This window comes from Diadema setosum, chromosome 14 (assembly GCF_964275005.1).
Source record: "Diadema setosum chromosome 14, eeDiaSeto1, whole genome shotgun sequence".
Lineage (NCBI taxonomy): Eukaryota > Metazoa > Echinodermata > Echinoidea > Diadematoida > Diadematidae > Diadema > Diadema setosum.
The window spans coordinates 877,168-902,612 of record NC_092698.1 but is presented as its reverse complement, the minus strand read 5'-3'; the positions used below and the strand labels follow the sequence as shown (position 1 = coordinate 902,612).

At 39.8% G+C, this 25,445-nt stretch overlaps 1 protein-coding gene across 3 annotated transcripts; it reads left to right on the top strand.

Moving 5' to 3' along the window:
• The first annotated feature begins 151 nt into the window (after nucleotides 1-151).
• Nucleotides 152-24,677, top strand: LOC140237460 (uncharacterized). Of its 3 annotated transcripts, XM_072317386.1 has the most exons (11): nucleotides 155-315; nucleotides 7,091-7,172; nucleotides 7,473-7,601; nucleotides 10,723-10,783; nucleotides 11,376-11,438; nucleotides 14,996-15,041; nucleotides 16,963-17,053; nucleotides 19,343-19,415; nucleotides 20,539-20,612; nucleotides 21,861-24,228; nucleotides 24,259-24,677. In XM_072317386.1, the coding sequence occupies exons 1-11, from the start codon at nucleotides 167-169 to the stop codon at nucleotides 24,411-24,413; spliced, it is 3,291 nt and encodes a 1,096-aa protein (XP_072173487.1). In that variant the 5' UTR covers nucleotides 155-166; the 3' UTR covers nucleotides 24,414-24,677. The 3 variants fall into 3 exon arrangements, with proteins under 3 accessions (XP_072173489.1, XP_072173487.1, XP_072173488.1); XM_072317388.1 differs by having other exon boundaries at nucleotides 152-315; nucleotides 21,861-24,677; XM_072317387.1 differs by lacking the exons at nucleotides 155-315; nucleotides 7,091-7,172; nucleotides 14,996-15,041 and having other exon boundaries at nucleotides 7,524-7,601; nucleotides 21,861-24,677.
• The last annotated feature ends 768 nt before the right edge of the window (nucleotides 24,678-25,445 follow it).

Here is a 25,445-nt window from a genome sequence, read left to right as displayed (position 1 = left end):
GACCACATCTTGAGGTTAAAAGCTCTTACGCCGCCCTGTGCTGTGAACATGTGCGGGTTCACCAGTAAAAAGTGCATCACGTTGACCGCGAGAATCTACGAGAAATTACGTTATTCGAAGAAATGCGCATGCGCTGTCTCTTGGATATCTCGCCGGTACGGGACTAATGGCGACGAAACCCGACCGTTGGTATTTTTCAAGAGAACAACTGTTAAACAGTCCATCAATAAAATGTGGATTGGATCCAGAGAAAGAGCTGTCATATCGCCAGCAGGCTGCCAATCTGATTCAGGATATGGGTCAGCGGCTACAAGTGTATCCTTGATCAAAGTGTAGATTGTAATTCCAACATGGCGTAACTTGCATGTCATGTAAGCGAATGGCAATGAAACGCATGTCATTGCCATCGCCGGCATCGGGTCTACCTGTCTGTACCTGTCCTGATCCTGTCTGCCGCTCCCATACACTCTCACTGAGACATTGGTCTAGAACACATAAATTCAAATGGTGCAATGATGGGCGCTGGTGAACTGTCGTATCTGTATCTCATGTCTCATGTTCCATAACTTAGATTAGTGCACCAAAATTACAGGAAAACTTAAAAAGAATTGAGTCTAGCATAAATTACTAGGTCTGGTCTAGAGTAACTGCGTCAGTAAGCAGCTGTGCAGCCGTTCGCGGCAGGTACAACATACACGGTAATATACAGCTAAACACAGCATTGCACTGTTACATGCACACTACACATATACTAACAGTAACACACTAGCAATCAACAAAAACCAACCGATAAAATGGGCACGATCTCTGACGAAAGTGAAATTTTCTCATCTAAATGACAACATATCGCATCCAAAATGAAATTTTCGGTACTTCTTAACATAACAGTTAAGAAACAATGGTCCAAGAAACTAGATTTTTTTCGTTTCTCGATGTTTATGGATTTTGAAAACATATCCTCACGTAAAAAATAGAATTTTCGCGAGCCGATGTGGGCCGCCATTTTTTTCAGAAAGTGGATGTTACCATCGAAAAAAATGAGAAAAACACGAGAAAGACATCAACAACACTGCCAGAAGTGCGATCTTGTTTGCGGCCAATGCATGTGCGCACGCTATTTTCACGTGCTTTCGCAATGGGAATTGGCGCTTACGCAATGTTCGCGAGACATGTGAAGGCGTTCAGCTAAAGATCGCGGAGCACGCGCGTATTGCATAGGGATTGTACATCGTGCCGCAAGCAGAAATACTACGTCGCATATCGCCCTTATCGGCGAAAATTGTGCCGGGTTTTGCCATGGTAAATCATGAAAACTGCGTTGGTCAATGGTAAATTTCTTTCATGAAAACAATTGCGTTAATGAATAATCTTGTCTATGATATATGAAATGGTTGAAAATAATATGCCTGATTTGTTTACAAGTTGGAAAAACTCTTAACAATGCTTAAACTGCCGCAAACGGGATATTTTACTCTATATTGCCTATTGTAAATCTAGCTAGGCGTATTAATAGGCCTAATCCTGGTTGTGGACCTGGCCTCAAGAAACAAGTTGAAGAAGCAGTTGCGCCAAAATTCCAGGTAGTCCAGCACTTTACGGCCCTATTTAGTGTTCTACTAAAGTAATAGGCCTATTGGGTGCAAGATTTTACCCTAACGTTAATCAAGCAGCAATGCATGCAAATCTGAGTTGAGTAGTTGGCGGGCAGGTCGCCAGCATGTGTTTCTGTGTGTGTGCAGGTGTGTGGGATGGGATCTCACGTTGGATGTGTGTGCATGTGTCGGTGACTTGTGTATGCGTAATGAAAGTACTTCTGGTATGCTACACCGTTGGTTACCATTAGTGCCCTTCAATTCCTCCTGTAAACTTTATAGTGTTACTGTTAGTAGGGCGTCGGTAGTGCGATGTACTTTTTCTTCCCCTTCAAAATTCATGCACAAGTCGCGAGTTCACAAGTCATCTTTGACCTACAGTGTAGGTCTGTATGCATTTACAGAGCATAAAACTACTTCAAAACATTTTTTTACAATAAGAGAAATCTATCATATTAGACTTTTCGATACATATGATATCATGGAAGTCACATTTTGGTTGCAACAGCGCTAGCATTTTCAAATAAACTTACGACTACCAGCTGCGTTCAGTGCGTGTTGGGCAATGGGCAAACGTAGGGCGCGCGTTTGGTCGGAAAGTGGACCCACAATTTTGGCTTAAAATCACCTTTCAGGCATTTTCGCGGGTTCATCCCGGGAACAAATCCCCATAAATTTGGTATCATATGAAAGCTTGTGGTGGTCTCATTCTTCTCGTCCTATGATGAGTTCAGATATCAAGACGTATTGCTACCTAAATTTAGATTTAAGCCTAAACATCGCTATAACTCAGCTGTTCCGTTGACTGTGAAACTCACAAGGCTGGTGTAGGAGGATTCAATGGTGCTGAATCCAAAAATAGCATTGGTTTTTCACTTATTCTACGGGATCAACCCGCGAAATAGCGATTAAGATACCCTGTCATCGATCAGCATAATAACAGCATCAGCGAACTAAGTGAGGCGGGGCCTAAAAGTCATAGACACATAGTTACACGCCATGACTCATGGTTACGGCGCGCACTTACGCAAAGCTCCAGAACAGTCGAGTCTGTTTTGCATGCATAGGTACGATTGTTCAGCCTCCGCACAGCATAGCGCACCGCCGGTACGTAATGTGAGTACATGTGCGCGTCTCCATGCAATCTGTAGACCAAAAGCTATAGCGATGCACATGGGCCACTGACTAGTTTGTGCCGCGGGATCGAAGCGGGCCTTGCAGCTAGCTACTGGGTAGGTGTGCTAGCTGACAAGGATGTGCGCTTAGCCTTAGAAACATGCGCGCTTTGAATGTGATAAATGAAGTGAATAGCACCGCCCACTGGAGTGCGCTTGACAGTGAATTTTCATTATGCTCGCGACCCACTTTTTTGCCAAGGTTTTAACAGCGTGAGGATGAAAAATACCCTGTTTTTATTTGCTCATAACTTCACCGTTATTTATGAATATGGTGAGAAATTTTGCACATGTATTATGTTAACAATGGACATCATGGATATTTATGTTTTTGTGTGAAATGATGTGTATTTCTCCAGTTGCAAAAATCTACCAGACACCCTTGTGTTAGGCATGATCGAGTAGAGACGGGTGCAGTGCAGCACTACGGTTTGCACTCCCACCGTTCACGAGCGAGGACGTCATGTCTCACTCAACGCACTGCATGCACCATGCCGTTGATCCCTACCATAGCAGACGACGGCAAGCTAGTATCGGTTGATGATTGGCTTGCTATCGCTTTCAACTATGAAAGGTTTTCCCTCATTGGTCGGCTTGCTCTACCACAATGCCTTCCGACAATGACATCATCGCTTTCTTCCATTCATAAGCTTTACGTTAATACCATGTACACCTCCGTGGCTTACTGGAAAACGACAGAGATTTTCCTTATAATTTCGCCCTATATTATGGAATTTTCCGGCAATCTGTGCCAAGAATATGTTATTAAAGGAGTAGTTTTGGTCATTCATGCAATTTTTTTTCACCCTCGTGATATTTTTTGATGGATTCTCGAGCGATTTATCTGTGTTTTGATACTACTTTTACTGTGTGCAAGTATGTGCAATGTATGTACCAGGATGTTTGAAGTGCATAGATCAATGTTGAAAATGTTAGATTTCCGTAGCGAGCGACCTACCCGATACTAGCGGTGCGCTGCGAGGCTGTTTGGGTACATACAAACGGGTTACGAGAGCGGGATAGCGTGCAGTGACTACACGCGCTGTGCATGCTAGCGATGCAGCAGCGAGACACAGTGCTCACAATACACATGGCCAATGCAGTCGTGGTTCGGCCAATCAGCAACGAGCTAAGACCTGGCATGCGCATCACGGAGCGGAAAGAGTCCGAGAGAGAAGAGGCCAAGATATTTTTAGCTCTCTCGTTGCTGCGATTGCACAGCCGATAGTCGAGATATCGATATTCTGTACGCAATCCGGAGTTGAGTGGTGGAGCGGCAGGCATTCTCGGTGCAGTTCGGGCGGCATGAATTATGCATGTCGGGGATCTGCGCTTGCGCTGTGTTGACTGAGGCGCTGCTTAAACCGTGTACATGGCCTATGGCAGCCAAACCTTAGTGTGCAGGCATGGCATGCAACGCGACTGTAGGGTGTCCGATTGCGCACTGCCAACCTTCAGACAACAATGCGCCCCTATCTAAGATTAAGAACATGCAAGTCCCATAGAACGCAATGGAGCCGCATGTCTGCGCTGCTTTGACCCCTTATTTTTGTCCCAAATTTCGTTTTTATTGCAAAATCTGCAGTCCATGCCGCTGTCGATTCCTACAAAATTTGGTATCATACATGTATGAAACGGGAAGATTTGCTCCATATCATATGATATAGGGCCTACTGTAGGTTCTAGTAGCCCGACCAGACGCCGTGTGATACACATATCTACTAAACCCCATACACATATCTAGTAAACCCCTCGAACACAGCCACACAACAACAAAACTGTTGAAAATTTCTACATTCTTATCACAAATTTTACTAATCACTCCTGTGAATTGAGATGCTTGGACTATGAGCATGGTATTTCAGTCCATAGTGAGCCCTCACGCAACATACACTGAGCAAAAAGTCCAATCTTAACCCGGAATGCTGTGATCATCGCTGGGCGATTCAAAATAAATCTTTCCCAGCTTTGAACGATACAAACTGCGCTGACCTGCTAGAGTTTGTACGCCCACGCGGTCGACAGCGCCCCCTTTGCCCAGTGCTGCGCCGACATTTCAAATCATTTCTGCGATTTCTAGGATTTCTTCAGCGTACAGGATTAAAAAAGGTGTCATTTCTGGTAAGTTGTGAAATATGTATGTCAATATCAATAGCTGAAAACGGTAGCTAAATAGGTAAAGTTTTCATCTTATGTAGTCTTAGTAACAAATATGGTGCAGTAAATTCAAAATAGAATCGGCGCCCTGGAATTATAAGATTACGTAGCGTCCACACGGTACAGCCCTGTCGCGACTTACACTTGTGTACAGCGACAGGTCTGTGTATAGTTAATGATATAGTAGAGCGCTGGTACATAACTGACAACAAATTGGTGTAAAGACACCCCTTGTTTTAATTTTTTGATCGCAGCGAACATTTTAGGCGTGGCATCATATCGTTGCCGGTCACACGAACCGACGAATCATTTGATTTTGGGTCAAATGTTAGATTTTGAGATTTTCAATCATTTCGATAGTAGACATTCCATACTACATATTCTGAAATTCTCAGTGTGTAATTCAGTGTAATTTTTACGTAGTTATCACTTTTGTAGAAGTATGTAATTCCATTTGTGAAAATTATTTGTTTTCCCCATAGACGCGTGTGTTAAACAATCAGGCGATTTGACGGTTCGGTGACCGCGCGTACTAGTACGCGGACTAGTACGCGCGGTCACCGAACCGACGAATCAGTGCGCATTGACTTGCGTGTAGTTTTTGAGATTCAACAGTTCATTGACCGCGTGCACAGTGCGCGTACTATGTAATACATGCGTTGACAATGACAACGCTCAATGTACATGTACATATGGACACACATGGAAAATGACAACGTTCTTTGCAGACCGAAAATACATGCATGCAGCTCTTTGACGATTTCCCGCTTATTTGTTAACAATACAATTCGATAAAAACTTCACAAGTTAGAGCAAGAATTGAAGTATGATGTACTACAAAAATAATTGGAAATTATAGACATGAAAGTGTAGCAACCATAAGTAAAAAATGGGTTAACTTCAAACGCGATTTTCTCGAATTGTCATTCTTACGCAAACCTGAGGGATTCGTCGGCTCGTGTGACCGGCGACGCTATGCAAGATCCATAGTAACATCCACGCAAAGGTGCTCAGATCATGCAGTGTGTAAATTTAACGCCCATCGCTGTCACATGGCCTTTACAGTGTATACTGTAAAACATGATATATTCGTGGCATGAAATTATCGCGAATTGGAGCCGACAGCCTTTTTCGTGGCATTAAATTTTCGCGAATTGCCAATGGCGTTCAATGCATATAGTGTAGACAAGAACTTTCGCATGCATTTTAATTTCGTGATTCTTGGCTCGCGAAATTTGCAAAATTAAAATGCATGCGAACATTCCTCGTTTTACAGTAGATCGCGTGTGCATGCAGCGCCCGATGCAGGGAGCTAGTGGTGTGTGTTTGTGTGTACATATGTGCACTGATCAATTCAGTGCTTATTTACGTCGATGTAGGGCAATTTGTCAATCAGTTGCAATGAAAACATCTCGACGGAAGAATTTCATGAATTTGAATAACAAAGCAGTACCCGCTGCATGCTATAAGGATTAGAACCAACACTTACTGTCGGGCGAAAGCTCGGTGGTCTAGTGGAGATGACGCCTGTCCGGTGATCAGGAGGTCGTAGGTTCGAATCCTGCTCGAGTATGTACGCCCATGATTTTTTATCATGGCTACTACTAAAACACTGATCAATTCAGTGCTTATTTACGTCGATGTAGGGCAATTTGTCAATCAGTTGCAATGAAAACATCTCGACGGAAGAATTTCATGAATTTGAATATGTGCGTAAGCGTGTCGCTACAGTCAATATGTTCGATGCATTGTGGGCAGAAAGCTGCCATCGATGGCGATAGCTCTACAACACATGTCAGATTGCCATCACATCGACTCACAATGTGCATATGGATACAGTCTGCACACTCATGCTCACAAACTACCTAGGCCAACTTGGCTAATCAGTTTGAAAATGGAGAACGAGAACTAAATTATACAGGTCTGTAGAATATCTACTAAATTGTAGTTTACATGTGGATTGGTAATGATCTTAGCTGTTTATTTATATTTTAAAAGTGCACTGGATCGCGATGCTCAAATCAGTGCATAGCATAAGCAATTGTACAATTATTCTCAAGTGTACAGTATAAGGAAATGTCACAATATTTGGTCCTGTAGCAAGTGCAGTTTTAGGACAAGAACTTTGTGCAATCTTTTAAATTTTACCTTGACATCTTCTAACAGATTTCAATTATGCATCAACACGGCAATTGTTTACATGCACCGATTTTACATGTATCACACATTCACCCGGTTTCCACGCAATGTAAGTATGAAATCATTGTGATACGAGTATACCCTTTGAAAATTTATTCATTTTCAACAGAGTTTCTGATCATAAATTATGAAATGTTTCATGCTGTTTTGATTTAAAAAAAAAAAAAGGTCAAGACAGCATTATGCACATTAGCATTCATGCTAGATATTTCAAAGTGCATCTATTCTTCTCGCCAGTATATTGTGAATAACACCTGTTCTGTCTTCATTTTGGACATGTGAGTACATATTTTACTTCACATTTATGTTCCCCAATGTTCTTTTGTCTGTTGATTTTTCACACCAACAGAGCATAGCAGCAGCAGCTTTGTTTCTTGCTGCCAAGGTGGAGGAGCAGCCTCACAAGTTGGAGCATGTTATCAGAGTATGCCATGCCTGCCTGCACAGGGGGGAGCCCCCTCTGGACCCAAGGAGCAATGTACGTAAGACCCTTTGACCAGTGTTGACCCCCCACTCTCCAAAAAATCTATGATAATGATCATTGATAAATGGTAATAAAAATCAAAAATTAAAAAGAAAAAAAAAATAGTGTTTAAAAACATAAAATCTCCAAGGTTGTGTGCATGGAGTGAGCTTCCATGGTGTGATAAGAGTGAAATATATGGGCTCAAACACTCTTTTGAATACTGCCTACATAATCTTGAGATCTTGTGTAGCTTTACAGTAATGGTCGGATACTAAGTACACCAGTTGTATGCCTTTGTATGCTATGGTGGTGAGATGTATATCCCTGAAGTAGAATCAACTTCACTGAAAGGAGATAATAAATTTAAGCAGTAGCCATCAAAAGCAAGCAGATCAGTAAAACTGCAGTGGGAATGGATGAAAATGCAGACTCTAGAGTAGTTTGCTCAATAATATTAGGGAGCTTTAGATTTTAGACGCGCGGACGTTCAAAGGGAAAAAAACATGGTCTGAGCGTGCGCAGTAACTTGACGTGCGCTAATGCGCACGCTCAGACCATGTTTTTTTTCCCTTTGAACGTGCGCGCGTCTAAAATCTAAAGCTCCCTATTGTGGCCTGGGGGGAGGGCAGTTTGAAACTGTCTCCTATGTTGCAGGTATTTGCTTCTTCACAAAACAACCAGATCACATGGTGTTACAGATGTCATGTTTCTTCTGTTTCCATGAAGATGTTTTTACTGAAGGTTTGTATGGGCATCATATCCTGGATATGTCCTGAAGTTATGTGGGAAATATTACCGTATACGCCATTTATTTCGCAAGTCTAAATTTTCGCGAATCGAGATTTCCCGATGATTTCGCGAGTGGTTAAATTTGCGATCGTGGAGTCCTGTACTGAACGGAGAAATGTGTACGTGTACATCACATTCATATCAGGATCAGAGTCAATATTTTGGCGTTTTTTTTCGCGAATAGCTGCTGACTCGCGAAAATGAAAACCTCGCGAAATATTTGCCATATGGCAATTCCGCAGGTAGGTGGACATGACATGGATAAAAGAAATGTGCCTCTTTACCTTACTCTTTAATTTAGGTATCAACTACACCATGTAATGCCATGGATGTTCACCAATCACTAAGGTCTTTCAAATTCAGTAAATTTTATTTTTCGTATTTACTGATTTTGCCAGATCTAAAACCATCATTCAAAATGTACATGTGGGACTGGGGACGCTGAAATTCACTTAAATGCAAATTACAGGGGGGTGCTTTGAAAATTTTTCCTCAAATTTTTGCTAAAAGGTAAAAGATGAACACAGATGTCGTAACATTTTGTCCATTACATTTACAAAAGGGTGAAATGACCTGCAGAATTACTCCGGACAAATGTAACGTTACTAACTGTAACGTTACGTTACGTTACGTTACTAACGTTTAGTAAGGTTACTAACCATAACGTTACTAACCAAGCATTTGGGGGTCTACCTAATAAATTATCGGTTGAACTGCTAAAAATATTTGCATGAACATTTGTGACCCGCTACAACAAAAGGATCCTAAAGTCGCTGACGGGCGAGCCAATCATGGCCCAGAAAAATGCTATTTTCAGGCCTTTCCTTTGATCATTTAGCTTCGAAATTTCGGCAGATGATAGAAGATACATTAGACTACAAAATAATGTAAAACAGAAATCCAAACGTTTTGACAGATTTTGGTGATCTGACTTCAAACTCAATTTTCTCGGCTCACCTGTCAGCGACTTTAGGATCCTGTTGTTGTAGCGGGTCACATTTGTCATGATGCAATAATTGAAATTAATGGAACACTTTGTTTGAAGTAACTTGAATTTTTGCACATTTTTTTTTTTTTTTACAAGACATTGATTTTTTTTGTCATGTCCTTTTTTCGTAACATTACTAACCAGCCCTTTTAGTTGCCATAGCAATTCTAATATTTATTGGATTGTATTCATTCTTTTCTATATCATAAACCTGGGAAGGATGAACATGTTTTTAACATGATTTTGACTTGAAATGAATAAACGGGGATTTAGTAGTAAAAATGAATATCTAAATTTCTTAAAATGTAACGTTACTAACCGCGGAATTGCCCATATACAGTACTTTGAGAAAATAAAGAATTGATTGCAATTCTTTGACCATCAACTCAAAGGAATATAACTTGTATGACAGCTGTTCTAGAATGTCAAACAATCATTGTTGAAACTGCTGATGTTCAAGTACAATGTATGTGGTATATTACACGTGTAGACTACCCTTTGCTTAAATCTGCATTAGGCTCCTGTAAGTTTCACTGTGTCCATGTAAAATGATGTACTCATTTAGGGCAAACTCAGTTGTTACATATCTGAAAATGTGTGATGTTTTGAAAACATCTGCAGACCTCCCAAGGCTCACAGATTCTGCTGGAGGCTTTGTGAAAACTTATCTCTTCATAACCTGACAAGAATGTTAAAGGTACTAGCCCACATTTGCAAACCCACGAAAATCAAAACTGCAAAGAACAGGTCCAATATGACTTCAAGTACAAGTTATAACAGTAACATACCTCACCTATTGCTCTTTGTCTATACCATTCGATAAAAGAGAGAAAATCATCGTTTTAAAATCAATTTTCAAACCGGGTCAACCCGACCCAAAATCGAATTGCGAGCGCGGGCTAGCTACGTACATTAACTTACACATGTATCGCATGCATGTAGTACGCGCGTGGACCGGAGCTAGCGAGCGTTTTTATACGCATGCATACGGTGCATTTTCATTTATTTTTATGAAAGTAATGGACTAATTGGAACGAAATTTTGCACAGGTGTTACTGCAATCATACCCAAACTCCATGCTAACTATGAGACCAATTGCTGCAGGTTTACAAATGTGGGCTAATACCTTTAAGAAACCTCCCTGATTGGGAATACTCACAATTGAGATGAATTTAAGAGAGTATCTTCTTAACAGCTCTTTGCAACCTTCTTGATTTTGATGTGTCATTATTGGCTGCCCCGTTTCTGATGGACATGGAAGAAAACAGATCTGTGTGATTAGGTTACACATTTAATTTTAGCTCTCTGTTTGTTATTTAATGTGTATGTCTTTCAATCATTTTGTTTTCATTGTAGACCTATGCAGCGCAAGCCCAGGAGTTGGTCATCAATGAGAGCATTATTCTGCAAACTCTCGGTATGGTTTTGTTTTAATTAATACATTATTGCTTTGTAAATCAAGAAAGTCAGCTTACCATGCAGAACTTAGGAGGGATTTTGATTTAAGAATGCCATCATATTGCCCAAGTGCAGTGGATGCAACATGATCTGAAACAAATATGGAGTTCACATTATTCTTTGGAAGCTAAGACCAGTCATAATTATGATGCCATTCTGCCTTGTATGAGATAGCAAGATAACTGTATAGTGATGTTCTCAAACAAAGGAGATGGGTGGTTTCCATTCTGTAGGTAATTTTATATCGCAACATTGAATTTACAATCTATTGTCATATTAAATTGATTGGCGATTCAAGTGACTTTGAGACACCTGCAAAGTATCTGTATATTGCACTTAGAACAGTCCAGGCAAAGCCATACAATAGTTTTCACTTTTGCTATTAAAATATCCATAACTTGAATTTAAGAATTACCACACATATTTGGTTTATCAAATACATTCTTGTAATGCATTGTGAAGATGTGAACTACTTAGGAAAAATTATACCACCTTCGAAAAAGTTGTATGTGAAGCTTAACATGCTGTGTATTTTCTTCGATCTTTTGCAGGCTTCGAGGTTGGTGTGGTTCACCCACACTCACACGTTGTTAAATGCACACAGATGATCAGAGGTAAGGAATTGTTTGTAGGCACAAACCTTTTTTGCAGTGCCTGCAAACAGTCTTAACACATTCGTCTATTGGTCAGATTAACGTATACACATGTATTATAAGGGGAGAAGGGGAATTCAAGAAGAACAAAATGTTTTGATCAGATTTGTCCCATTTTTATTAAGTAGCCAAGCTTTGTTAAAGGGTGTGTACAGTTCTGGTCGAGGCGAGGATTTAGCATTTAACGTTTTGCGAGATATTCAGAAACCACTCTATGAGATGTCAAAAAGCATGTAATTCTAAGGGGTATCAAAAGTTGATTTGATGAAAATCAGTTTTGAAATGGCCGAGATATGCAAAAACAAGGTGAAACAAAGAGATCCTAATAAAGTTGTGGCCTGTCGCCTTTTATTATTATCACTTTTTTGGATATCTCAGCCATTTGAAAACCAATTTTCATCAAATAAACGTTGAATCCTTCTTAAAATTACATGCTTTTTCATATTTCATAAGAGGTTTCTCATTATCTCACTTAAGAATGTCCAAAACATGAATCCCCACCTCAACCAGTACTGTACAGCCCCTTTAAGGTTGTAATCGGTCATATATTCAGATTTGAAAACTTTGAATCCTTCATAAGCACACAACGCTGTTTGTGTACATGCTGCTTTGTTGTCAAAATAGTATTCAAAACAAAGAACTCAAATATCTTTCCAGTGTGAAGTAATTGTGAATAAGTGGATACTGTGTGAAATCTGTGCTGTGTACTGCACAGGTTAAACATCAAACAGAAGGCAAAGTTCCATTATTAAATCCTGTCAAGTGTGCCAAGCAGTGTACTTCCCAAAGTTTGTATTTGTAAACCCATACATAATACGTTTCTAATGACATAATGACTATGAAAAAAGTTGTATGGTATTGTTAAATTGGCTTATATCTTTGCTTATGTCTTTGCACAGAGTGAAGTGTGGGAATGTTACATGTTTATATTAGTGATCCGACAAGGTCTCTGGTACAAGTATTGTTCATTTTTTAACCCTAAAAAGACTGGGGGGGGGGGGGGGGCTTTTTAGGCCCCCCCTCGACATTTTTCGCGATAAATCTGAACGTAAAAATCTCACGGCGGGACGTTTTATGACTTATTTCTTTTAAGTCTTGCGCAACTTTTGAGACCAAATTTGCGACGCCCGGGTACGCGGTTCTGAAGTTACGCAATATTTTGTAAGTGCATGTCAGACCAGAAATTGCTCAAAAACGTGATTTCATGTACTAATCCAATGCAAATTCTGTTTCTGACCAAAATTCATAAATATATCATTATTTTTACTTTTACTGATCAAAATCAATAAATTTCATGTTGTTTATGATCAAAATAGTGTCGCTGATGATTTCCATCGAAAAAACAATAAAAAACAAAAAGTCGAAAACAAAGAAATACATAAGAAATGTTAAAAACAAAATACATAAGAAAAAATTTTTGATACCGCCGTTTTTTTTTAATGTACATTCGATAAGAATCCTACACAGAGTACTTAAACTAAAAATCAGCAGTTTTGGACCTTTGATTACAGATTTACAGCCATTTTTTTTTTAATTCATGCATAAATTAGCATAATTAATTTATTAAAAATAATTTTGAATATTTGTGAAGTAATTACCTATTCAGTTTTGTAGATTACCTTGTGGGTGACGCGTGTGCCAATTTTCCTTGCAATCACGCGGTCAATGGCCAAGATCTTGGGGGGGAGGGGGCCAATGAGCCCCCCCACTCCTACGAGGCGTCAAAATAGCCCAGTCTTTTTAGGGTTAAGTCACAGGGATCTGTTTTATTAGTAGTTTTGAAATGGGATAAATTTCAGATGGATAGATATTTCAGTTTAGTTAGTAAAATCAAAAAGATGGAAGGGAGAAGTACAGTTGACACCTTTATAATTACATGATGAGTTGAGAAGAAGCTCACAAGGGCAGTATGTCGTAGTGAAGCATCTATCTGTGTGTGTCCATTTCTCAGTTTCTCTTGCTCTAGGGTACAAGAGATTACTGGTTGTCAAGGGTGTATGCACATACAATTTTAATTTCCAAGAAATTGATAAATACAGTACACACGGCATACTATCCCCTGTTTGAACAAATGCACATCTAACCCCAGTTTTAGCTGCTTTCAACTGTAAATTCATCCTGCCTCCACTGTCTTACCAAGTTGGCTGAAGCTTTTATACAGAGCTTTTACCATCAGCAACTGCTATTTGTTGGAAAATTGTTCATCCAAGTGTGATGAATGTCCATGTAAAAACTGTTTACAACGAATATATGACTACCTTTGTGGTAGGAAGACTGTAGTGGCACTTACCATTTTTTATCGTACTGAAAAACTGACCTTGTGAAAGCATGTCATGGTAATGTTTGACTTGATTTTCATACTGAAATCCTTTCAGAGTGTCTGTTCAAGGACTAATGCTGCACTGCAGATTTTAATGTGCCCATTTCAGTTTTAAAAGTGATGTAGCTGAAGCTTACCAAGCTCAAGCACTAAAATTTGGCATAACAACAAACTTCCCAGAGACTATTAAGAGTGGTTTATTTGCCAACTGTGGTAGGATTCATGGTGATATTGCTTGTCAGGTCAGTAATTTTCCCATTCAGCTTCATACAAAACATTTTTCTAACTTTCTATTTTTTTTTTTCTTTCAGTTCATAAAGAGAAGGCTAACTCTTGTGATGCGAAGCGAAAAAAACAGCCTCAAACTTCGACAGATGAGAGGCCTCTTCTTCAGTGTTTGTTAGCACCTTGGCTTGCATTATTCCAAAGACGCAATTTTACTGCTCATGTTGATTTTAAAGTCTGGTTGATTTTAAGAAAGTGCTGCAGTTGTTGCTGTCTAATCAGGGGTTATCTGATCTGGCATATTTCTATCTGACATGGAAATTGCATAAGTTTGGCAGTAATTTGTGATGAAATTTACTCAATACCTGCCAATTCATCTTATCATGGAAGACTTCGTAGGCAACAGTTTTACTCTCTCCCCTGTCCACAAAAGGGGGAAGGATCACTCTTTACTGTGATCATCAATCACAGAAAAATTATCTGATTGGACAAGATAATCAGGGAATGTAATGCCTTCTTCACAAGGTGTATAGATGTGTCTAGTGATTCAGTCACATGTACAAGTTTGTATGTGTCAGTCGGAGTGAATGTCCATTAACCAACATTGTTTCAAGAAATGTTTTGGTCAGGTATGTTAGATGGATCTAGAGTGTAATGTGTCGAAGCAAAATGAGCAGTAAAGCTGAGTCAGATCAAAAAATGACTCGTGCTGATTAGGCGGTGTTGACTGCAGTCACTTGTAAGAAAATGAGGGAGAGGAAAAGGATTTGTTTCTAATGGTCTCCTGTCTCCCCCTGTCTGCTCCCCTGCCTCCCCCCTCCAATCATGGGTGATGTGACGCTTCACCTCTGTGTCACGGTGTGTGCACCGCTTCTGCTCCTCGGTCGGGCATTGCGTGTGGACGCTTGGTGCTGACACCCCATCCATGCCACCATGGACCCCTGGCTCACATCACCCATATTTCCCGGAGCAGCCAGCAAGGACCTGTCGCAGAGCTCCTATTTCTTGGCGACCAACAGGTTGGCTGCCCCTCTTGCCTCTCTCTCACTCTCTCCTTTTCAAGTGATAAGAGAAAGTCATTTAAGTGATTCAAAATATGTGAAAAAGGAGATCACATAACTCTCTATATTATGTATGGCCATTGCAGTATCTGAACTCTGAAGAATATAATGCTGCAGTGATCATATGTAATGTATCAGCTATAACTATCTCACTCTAATAGATTTTCTGCCAATTTGGTGCTGAATTGATGCTCATACTTTCAGCTTGGAAGAGATAGAGTTTATTGGGAAGAAACAAAAAAAATTATCATGATTTGGGATGCAGCCTTAGCTCAAGGTAATTTTCTAATGAAACATTAACATTAACCTCTGAAATGAAGACACAGCTCCATTGTGACTGTGATGAGTCCAAATCTTTTTAACATGGCATACCATATTTGTATGTTAAGCTTGCAGCATTGATTTTTTTTTTTTTTTTTTTTTTTTTTTTTTTTTTAATAAGCGTCTAATCCCCCCTTGGTCATGATGTTTAAACCACTTAACCTGAGACTTTGTTTAATGACTTATGATTTGTAAAAGTCAGCAAATGTTAATGTGTTTTTATTTTATTTTGATGAGAATGATAACAGCAAGCTCTTATACTATTGAATAAAACATCAGGGGAAATAATGTGCATGGTTATTCACTTTTCATGCATTTTAGTAAAATTTTAAGAGAAAGTGTTTTTATCACTTCTTTTCAAAGGGGTATTTTGTACTGACTCCCATGACCCCCTGAACTTCGGCTGTATTCTCAAATCATGATTGGACCTATACTGTTTCATCCCAATCCAAAATAGCATGATATGTTCCATGCAACAATTAGGAGAAAATCATGTATGGGCACTGGATGGTGAATGCAATTGTGTGAAGATATGAATCGGCGTAAACTAAATAGATAAACTTTCCAACATTATCTTTTCTAAACTTGAAATAGAGAGGTCAAGGTAAGTGATTGTAGGTGATCAAATAAGCTATTGTGTGGTATATCTTATATGAGTGCTGTAGCTGAAAGTTGAATTCACTTTGTGCCAACTTATGAGAAAAAAATATCACCTGGTGTTTGCATTCATAAAGTGTGTAAGAGTTTGATTAAAACTTATAACAGTATTGTGTATATACTTTTCAGTCAGGCAAAAATACAAGGGTAAAGACAGAATTTTATTACACTCTTAATAATTCATACTTTCCTTCTGCAGTATCTTGTTTCTTTCAGGTGCCAGGAGGTATGTGTATCCAGCGATGGAGCTAGAAAGTCATGAGAGACTTGTACACCAGCTCAAATATCAACTCCCAATTTCATGATTCATGCATCGCCTAGTAACAACATGTCAGAATTTGTGGCTGCTAGTTTAACACTTAGAAAGTAGTAATTATTTGTTTCTTCAGCTAGAGCACACATGAAAGACAGCATAGGAGCTATGTCTGTAAACACCAGGTTACCAGCAGCCCATCTCACCCTGTCCAGATGTAATTTGGTTGGTCTTTGTAATGACTCCAGACCTGTGAGAAAAATCCAACACTTGGCATGTAAAGAAAAATATCCAGACATAACAAGGTTGTAGTCTTGGAATTGAAATACACAAATATTTCCCATCCCCATTGAAAAAAAATAAAAGTATAGACATGATATTATTCAAATTCAATCATAAGCTTTCTATAGCTGAAGTGTTAATGATGGATGTGATATTCCTGTAGTAGCTTCCTGCCTGGAAGGGAAAGACAAAAAGCCATGTGACATCTGGGCAGCTGGTGCAAGTGGTTGAGTAGCAGGCAAAGTGCATTCAACTTGATGCTACAAGTAGAACATTGACCACATGTGACACCATTGTATTAAGGTTTAAGTTTGATACTTGCTCTTACGAGCAAATCTTGTTTTCTTGTGTCTCTGTCCTTTCTAGCCTTCATCTGACTACATTTTGCCTGAAGTACAAGCCGACTGTTGTTGCCTGTGTTTGCATCCATCTTGCCTGCAAGTGGACACAATGGACGGTCAGTGCCTATCCAGATTACACATGGAATTAATAGATTTCTTGTACCAGATTATTATTGTAATCATCATCATCTTCATTATTATTATCATTATTATTATTATTATTATTATTATTATTATTATTATTATTATTATTATTATTATTATTATTATTATTATTATTATTATTATTATTATTATTATTATTACCTCTGCCAAGGGAGGAGGTTATGTTTTCATTTGCATTTGTTTGTTGGTTTGCCTGTGTGCAAAATAACTCAAAGGTTGTGAATGGATTTGGATTAAACTTACAAGAATGGTTGAAAATGACACAAGTAGCAGATGATTAAAGTTTGGTAGTGATCCAGGAATTGTGAATTTTATGAAGGATTTTCAATATTTTGGAAGGTAGGGTCATTGAACTTGGGGGTTGAAGCTGTGCATTTTTTAGGTTTTCATACGCGCACCAAAGTGCATACTCTAGTTTAAGCTTCATGTAAGGCGAGGGGCGCTGTGCAGCTGGACATTAGGATGACATAACAAGAAGCCCCTATGTTGGGAAATCGGGCAACTTGTAGCACTCATATATATGGGCGGAAATCACTGATCTCCATGAAAGAACATGATCACTGGTGGAAATGAGCTGCTTGGCGGAGGTCTGCGCTTTCAGAGTGCTTCTCTAGTTATTATCATTACTATCATCATCATTGTTTATTTGGCTGTACAGCTGCAATATAACATAGATTCAGGTGTACATGTATGAAATGTAAGGGAATAATACATGGGCCAGGGCTCACAAAAGTAAAATTCTTTATTACCTGGAGGCATATGAGCCCTCATGTTTCACTCCATATCACATAATAAAGATGTCCATAATACCAAATTTGATTTATCATAATTGTCAATAAAACAGAAAGTAAGGAATCATTTAAATACATCAGTCATGTCATGATACGTACTATAAATAAGATTCAACTTGGTAGGTTTTATTTGTTTCACTCATTTTGGACTGCCCAGCTCAAAACTCACAAAAAGTAGGCCAAAATGAAATTTTAACTTTTCTGCATAGTTAGAAACAGTCCTTTCTAAGCTTTAGAATGATGTATGATATAACTTGTTCAAATTGGACTATTCATAAACCCATTCAAAGAGTGATTGAAATAAATGAGAGTTGGGAGGTTCAATTTCATAGAAAAGGGAGGAGAGAGGTTTTAACCCTATTCTAACTGGGCTATTTGAGACCAAGTTTTTATGGGGGGGGGGGGGGTGTCCAGTTGATGTGGCACTTTTTGCATAAAAGGGGGTACTGTAAGTGCTTACTTTGAGGTACAGTTTGTACCCTTGTAGAAGTGGCTGCTGGTGACTTGCTTCTACCTAATCTATAAATCGTGGGAAATGAAAGAACTTGCTAGAAGTTTGTTCCCAACAATACTGAGTTTTTTTTAGTCTTTGGCCCGAATTCACGAAAGTGATACAATTGAAACCATAGTTTAAGCTTGAAGCTGTACAGTCTTGATGTTGGGGTATGTATGATTGTTTATTATTATTACATGATGAAACCATCACTATGCAAAACTTCAGTTCAATGCAGGTTAATCATGAAGAAAATGACTGTTGTGAAAGTTAATTCTGTTTCAATAAGGAAAGTGCAGAAAGTCGTAGACTAGCATATAGATGATGATCAACGACTGCATGGACACTCCGATGTCTGAATATTTTCAATAAAAATTTTTATCCTTAGATTATCTTATCATTATGGCATTATCATAGGACAAGATTAATATAAATTTAAAAGAAAAAAGCACAATTCAATTTGTATTTTCAGCTTGATAAGATACAAACACGCTTTGTCTACTTTCAGGCCAACATCACTCATAAAATCAGAAATTACACAAAATGTGTGAAATCTAGGTTGTAATTGTCACAGACTTTTGTTCATAAAATGAAAAGTACTGATGCTATTGATGAAAAAAGCATATTATCTGAAAGCTGAATAAATTTTCTACACCATCTGTGAGACCTTTTTGTGATGCAAGAGCATGTTGTGTGGAAAAATGAGGTACTGGGTAACATGTAGAAATAAGTCTGCAATGATAATCATGTGACATAAGAGGGCGTCCTACTTAAAATTGAAGGGCGCCCTCACTCAGATTATTATGGAAAATTAAAGTTTAGACCATAAGCTTTCAAATGATGTGTAACATGACACATTAATGTCAATAATAATAATCAGAAATGGTGCTGATTGACAGGTTTCCTTAGATGGATGATCAAAGATTTTTGTATTATGATATTTTTCAACCCATCAGATTCCCAAGTCCAATGATGGCAAAGGCTGGTGGGAGTATGTTGACCCAACAGTGACAGAAAATCTTCTAGATGGTAAGTTTTGGTACACATTTTACTGAACATACGTTTGTCTGAAATTGGAAGCCAAGTGATTTGAAAATGTAGAAGTGATTAGATGTGATTTCTGATGAAGACAAAAAGAAAGCATGGCACAGACGTATATGGTTCTTTGAAAAACCTTGCATATTATCTGAATTCTGTCATTCATGATTTCAGGTACAATTTTGTCCCATGTCAATCACTGCAATATCTAGTATACAATATAATTGATGCTGGTGGGGGGGGGGGGGGGGGGTTGGAGGTTACGGAGATTTTACTGAAGGTGTGGTTCTGTCGCATCCCATCCACATAACCATATTATTTGATAAATTGGAAAAATAGAAAAAAAAAGTATACTAGATTACAAATTAATATTTCAATAATGACAATCGCCCTGAATGATGTCCATAGACATTTAGTCTTTTTTTTCTTTTTTTTTTTTTTTTTTTTTTGGGGGGGGGGGGGGGGGGATAAGATCTGGCCATCCATCTATGTCACAGCTCGTTATTGCAAAAAACCTCTCAGTGAGTTTTCTTGGTACCCAGCCCAAGTATGCTACTTGAAGTGGATGCGCTGATCAGACTTTTGGCAAATTTACTCAAGGTCACATTTCAAAGTTCACTGCACTTTTTGTAAGATAATATTAAAGTTGATTGAAGTTAAATGACTAATGGTGTTATGATTTCATAGGAAGTGTAGAAATCACTCGACAGTTTTTAATATTAAAAAGAAAAGATGATGCGAGGGTCACTGTACCTTGTTGAAAATGCCATTTTTAAAATTTAATTTAATTTTATTTTTTTGCTCAACTTTCATTAGGTAAGTCCAGTTATTATGTTACCGTAAAACTAGAAACATTCACGACGTGAAACTTCCACATATTGCTACAGGCATTCAATGCACTGTGTACACAGAACGTAGCTGCTTTATACGTTGTAGGGTCAATCCTTGGTTACTGGTCAAAATCAACAAAGTTAAGAGAAGGGCCATGTTCATATGAATGGCACATATGCTGATTATGTGAGAAGTAGATGTATTCCTGATGTCTTCTCCACTAATGACTGTTGGGCAAGTTCATAGCAATGTGTTTATCCGATTGTGTTTGATTTTCTTCCAGAACTGACAAGAGAGTTTCTTGCCATCATTGATCGCTGTCCAATGCGGCTGAAGAAGAGAATTATGGGATACAAGGTATGTCTGGTGGCCAAACATAGCTTGGGAAGGAAATCTTGGTGTCTGCAACATGATTGTATGCCACAAGATGCTACATAAATGCTTGCCCAATTGCCCAAGGCAAGTCAAAGATCAAAGTCGGGCAAGTGTTTTGGAACAAAGAGAAAAATTGCTTGCCTGAATTGGGCAAGCGAAACATTTTGAAGCCACCTTTTTTTCACTTTCCCCCATTCAAACCCACAAAGTCAACCATACAGAAGACCAAAGATGATTACTGTTTAATTGATGCAATGTGCTGTAATTTCATTTCAGCAACTTTCTAACACTTGCATGAAAAAGCCCCAATACAATGCAACACCAACACTCTATCAAACTAAGTTTGTTTCTCTAATGTGTTTTCATGTCTGAATCGATGTTTGGTGTTCATTCAACTGTTTATGTTTTATCAAGCCCTTGACCTACAAGTGATTTTTCTCTATCATTTTCTCATATTTTTGGACTTTCTTTTCAGACAGGTAAAATTCGTGTTTGGACAAGTGTTCTGTCACAATTTAAAAATCTGTTTGCCCAACCGGGCGAGTAATACAAAAAAAAAAAAGAGAAGATACATAGCATCCTGTGCCACATTTTTCAACAATTGTCTTGACTCTTCCTCTTGAAACGGCATGATCGGACTAAGCTCATTATTTTGAGAAGTCTTTGTGTCATTATAAACAAAGAAATGTGTTTTACTAAAAGCTGCTCAAAGCTCTGTTGGTAAACTCAACAAACGTCTAAAATAGCAAGGGTTTTAAAAGCTTCTTTTTTTCGTAGTTTAGGTATTAGAAGGCTTTGTGATTGAAATTACAAATGGTTTTATTTTCTCACGACACAAGACTAAGTAATGCAATGTACACTCAATTCTTTTAATTTCTTTTCTTTTTTACCTGGAATTCAAACTTTTTTTTAAATTTTGATTTTTTTTTTTTTCTTTATCATACATGAGGCAGATGTGTGATACAACAGGTCAGAGATTCTGAGGTATATATGGCCCACTCTCCATAAGTGAAACCTTGGGACCGGAGACTAAACTTTGAGCATATAACTTTATATTCATTTTAGTGACCACACTTCTCACTATTTGGTCTGAAAATTTACTCCCAACTATGACCTATGAAATTCTGATTTAGTAGAGTTGACTCTACTTGTTAGTTTAGATCTTGTATAAATGTCATATATGTCCAAGTCTGTTTATGATCCAACTGTGCTTTTCCCCGCCACTATTAGCACTCTGGGAAAGACAACAAGAAGCCCAAGCAAGAGAACCAACCCAGTGCAGATGGCAGTCAGCAGCAGCAACCACAGACTGCTGGATCATCTCAAGGCTCAGTAGACAGCGGGGTAGTCGCCACCTCATCGGTTGATCCTTTTGAGTACTCCTTCGATGCAAAGTCTGGCTTCGATCAGTTCTCTGACTCTGAAGATGCAAAGTTTGAGGAGTCGTCCCAGAAGAGTGATAAGACATCGCGGGAGCGGAGCAGTGGATCGTCTACATCGGCTGCTGGTCCACCCAAACAGGAGGTTGTCAAAGTGTCATTTGAGGAGTACAAGCGTAAAGAGAAGGAGCGAAAAGAGCGAGAAATGCAAATGAAAAAGCAGCAACCTCCACCAGCCATGGGCCGTCCTGAGAAGTCTGAAGTCAGTGGAATTGTTCCTGGTAGGCCATCACACAGAGACTCAAAACACTATCCAGATAAGTTGCCGGGTGTTCCACCTGGTGTCGGTGGGAAGGAGCGAGGATCTCAAGGCCATGAGAGATATTCCACGGGTCATGAGAGAATCCATCCACCTCATGAGAGGACTCACACAGGTCATGAAAGAATACAAGCCAGCAGTCATGACCGGCATGCTTCTGGTCACGAAAAGCTTCTCTCCAACTCTGACAAAATAATGCCAGGAAACCCCAAGGTTCATTCAGGACACACCCGTGGTCCTTCGGGGCCAGAGAGGTTACCCTCTAGTCATGAACGTAGCTCCTCAGGTCAGGAAAGGATTCCAGCAAGCCTGGGCAGGGCTCCCTCAAGCTCTGCCAAACCAACCGGCCCACAAATAGCCCACAAAGTGAAATCTCAGGACAAGGCTCTGTCATCAATAGCCAGCATTGACCCAGCCAAAAGGGGACTTGTCGGGGACCATAGAGACAGGAGAGAGCATAGAAGGCCAGAGGCAAACCCTCCTGCACCACCAGAAATGACCGACGAGCATCCTGCAACTTCTAGCGCTCGGTTATTACAGAGTAATGTTAGTGATGCTCTAGGTACAGGGCTAAAGGAAAAGAGTTACGCCCATGCTGTCAAAGGAATCTCAGACAGGAATGAGAAAATGCACAGGAGAGTCAAAGAGGAGCAACACACTCTCCGTGGTACTGACTCTAGCAAGTATGCTGACAAAATCTCAAAGCTACCCTTTATCAAGAAAGAATCCATCCAAGCACCAAAGCCAGATCTTACGAGTAATGAAGGACAAATCAAGCTGGAAATATTCCAAGAGCTTTCAGCAAACTTGGAAAAAGAGCTTGAAATGGAGAGCGGGTTGAATGTCTCTGATGTTCCTCAGCTTAATTCAGTGCCTGAAACCGTCACAATACAACCTAAAACAACAGTTGATAATCCTCCATCATCAGGGAAGAGTCTGCAAGCAGAGCAGGCATCACTTGATAAGACACACTTAAGAATTAATAAGGACTTAATTGAGCATGTAACCCAGGAGGAAAACCCTCATCCTCTCTCAAGGCCAGAAGATTGTCAGGATGGACAATCTTCCAAGAGGGATCACAGTGAGAGAAAAGAAGAGCGTGAAAAGAGGAGGGAAGGTCACAAATCCAAGAGAGATGACAGAAAACATCACCGCTCTCACAAGCACCGCAACCATTCACCCTCATCCCGCAAGCATGCCCATGAAAATGATGTCAGTGAAGCAGGTGGTGATATGGCCCCAGCTAAGAGGCAGAGATTGGAGGAGACTGGTTCACCACACACTGTCCTGACCACCTCCACTGGAATCAAACTGAAAATAAAAGGCCTCTCCAATTCCTTCAATAATGGCAGTGACGAGCGTAACGGCAAAGACTCCAACAAAACTCCTAATGCCAGCTGTGAGTCACCAGGCCAGGTATCACTAAAACTGAATCTTAAAATTAATTCACCCCATAATAGCTCACCAAGAGAATCTGGCAGAGACAAGGACCAGAGCAACCATCACCGGTCGCATCACAAACACAAATCCCGTCATCACCGCAGTCGAGATGGGCACCACAGACACTCACGGAGTCCCAATGTGTCCGGTGCTTCAGATGCATCACCAGCCATATCTCCAAGTAAGCGTAGGGCCCTGGATGTGCCAGAGGCATTCAGGGCCTCCTCACAGAGCAGCCAGTCCTTGCTGGACCTCCCGATGCCACCAGACCCAGCCAGATTGTCATCTTCCCACCTCTCCTCCCCAGTCAACAAACACTCCAGGCGCAAGCGAGAGCCACAACCCCCACTACCACGGGAAGATGTGCCTCCTCCGCCCCCTCCTCCTCCACCACCCAGGTACTCCCCGTTGTCAACAGTGAGTGAGTTGCCTCCCATGTTGTCAACAGTGAGTGAGTTGCCTCCCATGTTGTCAACAGTGAGTGAGTTGCCTCCCATGCTGTCTACCATTGATCATCAAGGTCTCTTTAGTGATTTCCAGCCACCACTGCCCAGTGGGAACCCTACTGACTACCGCCCCCCTCCTCCTCCTCCTTTTCCTCCTTACCCTCCTTCGCAGAAAAAACCACGGCCACCTCCAATGTAGAACCCACAAAGAAAAGCATGATCAATACATTGTTCTACACGCATCATTTGCATTTTCAAAACTGTAAAATTCTTGCAAGTTACATAGAATTCTATGGGAACTACTAGAAATCTGCAAGGAGCAAAGTTTCAGCTTTCATTTGATATCTTACAGTCACGGGTGTAATTTATAATGAGTGAATGTTTTGTTATCAGGTTGGTAAATTAACAGTGAAATGATGCAGTTTTGGGTGTAGAGGATAAAGAACAGACTTAAAGCCTCTCAGTCCCATGGTACAGTTTGTCAGTGCTTTGCTGGATTCCTGACCTTTATTATAGCATATTTGACATTACCTACACCTGTAAGGGGATCTTACACTGAGGATACCAAGATCTGGCTTTTCCTCTCATGTATTTGGTTTCATAATAACACGACTCTAATGTCATGCAGTCATTGGACAGGACTCCACTACCTGTGCGTATAGAGTGTCCGTATCTTAGATTATACTTTTTTTAAATGAAGTCAAGGGTGATTGTTGTGCCGAATGAGAATGCCGCAGTGATACTTATCTAACCTCAAGTCATTGATCATTAGTACCTGACAGGACAGAGAGTTGCAGAGCTGACTCCTAATAGTAGAAAGCTATTCGTCTACATTCAGCTGTGTATAGATGTGCATAGCCGGCATGCAAACAGTAACATCAAGGAACGACATTGAGAATAGTATGCTTACCACTTTTGTTATAAAGGTGAATGCAGTCTTCAGGGCTATCTAAACACACATCCAATATGCGACGCAAAATCACAACATTTCAAGTATGAAATTTTGCTTGTTGAACATAAGCTAAAATGCCAGAATATGGCAGGATATATCATGATGTATGTAAGGGTCAATGTGCACAATATTTTGTAACACAGACAATTTTATATGCCCGGTACTAAAATGTGATGTGTGATATTTATGCATTGCTACAGGTTGGCAGTGGTGAAAACTGGTTGTACCTTTGATAAGTGATTATTGAAAGTGTTTTACAAAACTTGCAAGTGTCTTTAC

What these genes read in the sequence shown, in the direction of transcription:
- LOC140237460 (XM_072317388.1), top strand. Translation starts at nt 167, where the DNA reads ATGGCGACGAAACCCGACCGTTGGTATTTTTCAAGAGAACAACTGTTA. An exon ending in ATGGGTCAGCGGCTACAAGT is followed by an intron (nt 316 to 7,090) that starts GTATCCTTGATC and finishes ATCTTCTAACAG; the next exon opens with ATTTCAATTATGCATCAACA. An exon ending in GACAGAAAATCTTCTAGATG is followed by an intron (nt 19,416 to 20,538) that starts GTAAGTTTTGGT and finishes ATTTTCTTCCAG; the next exon opens with AACTGACAAGAGAGTTTCTT.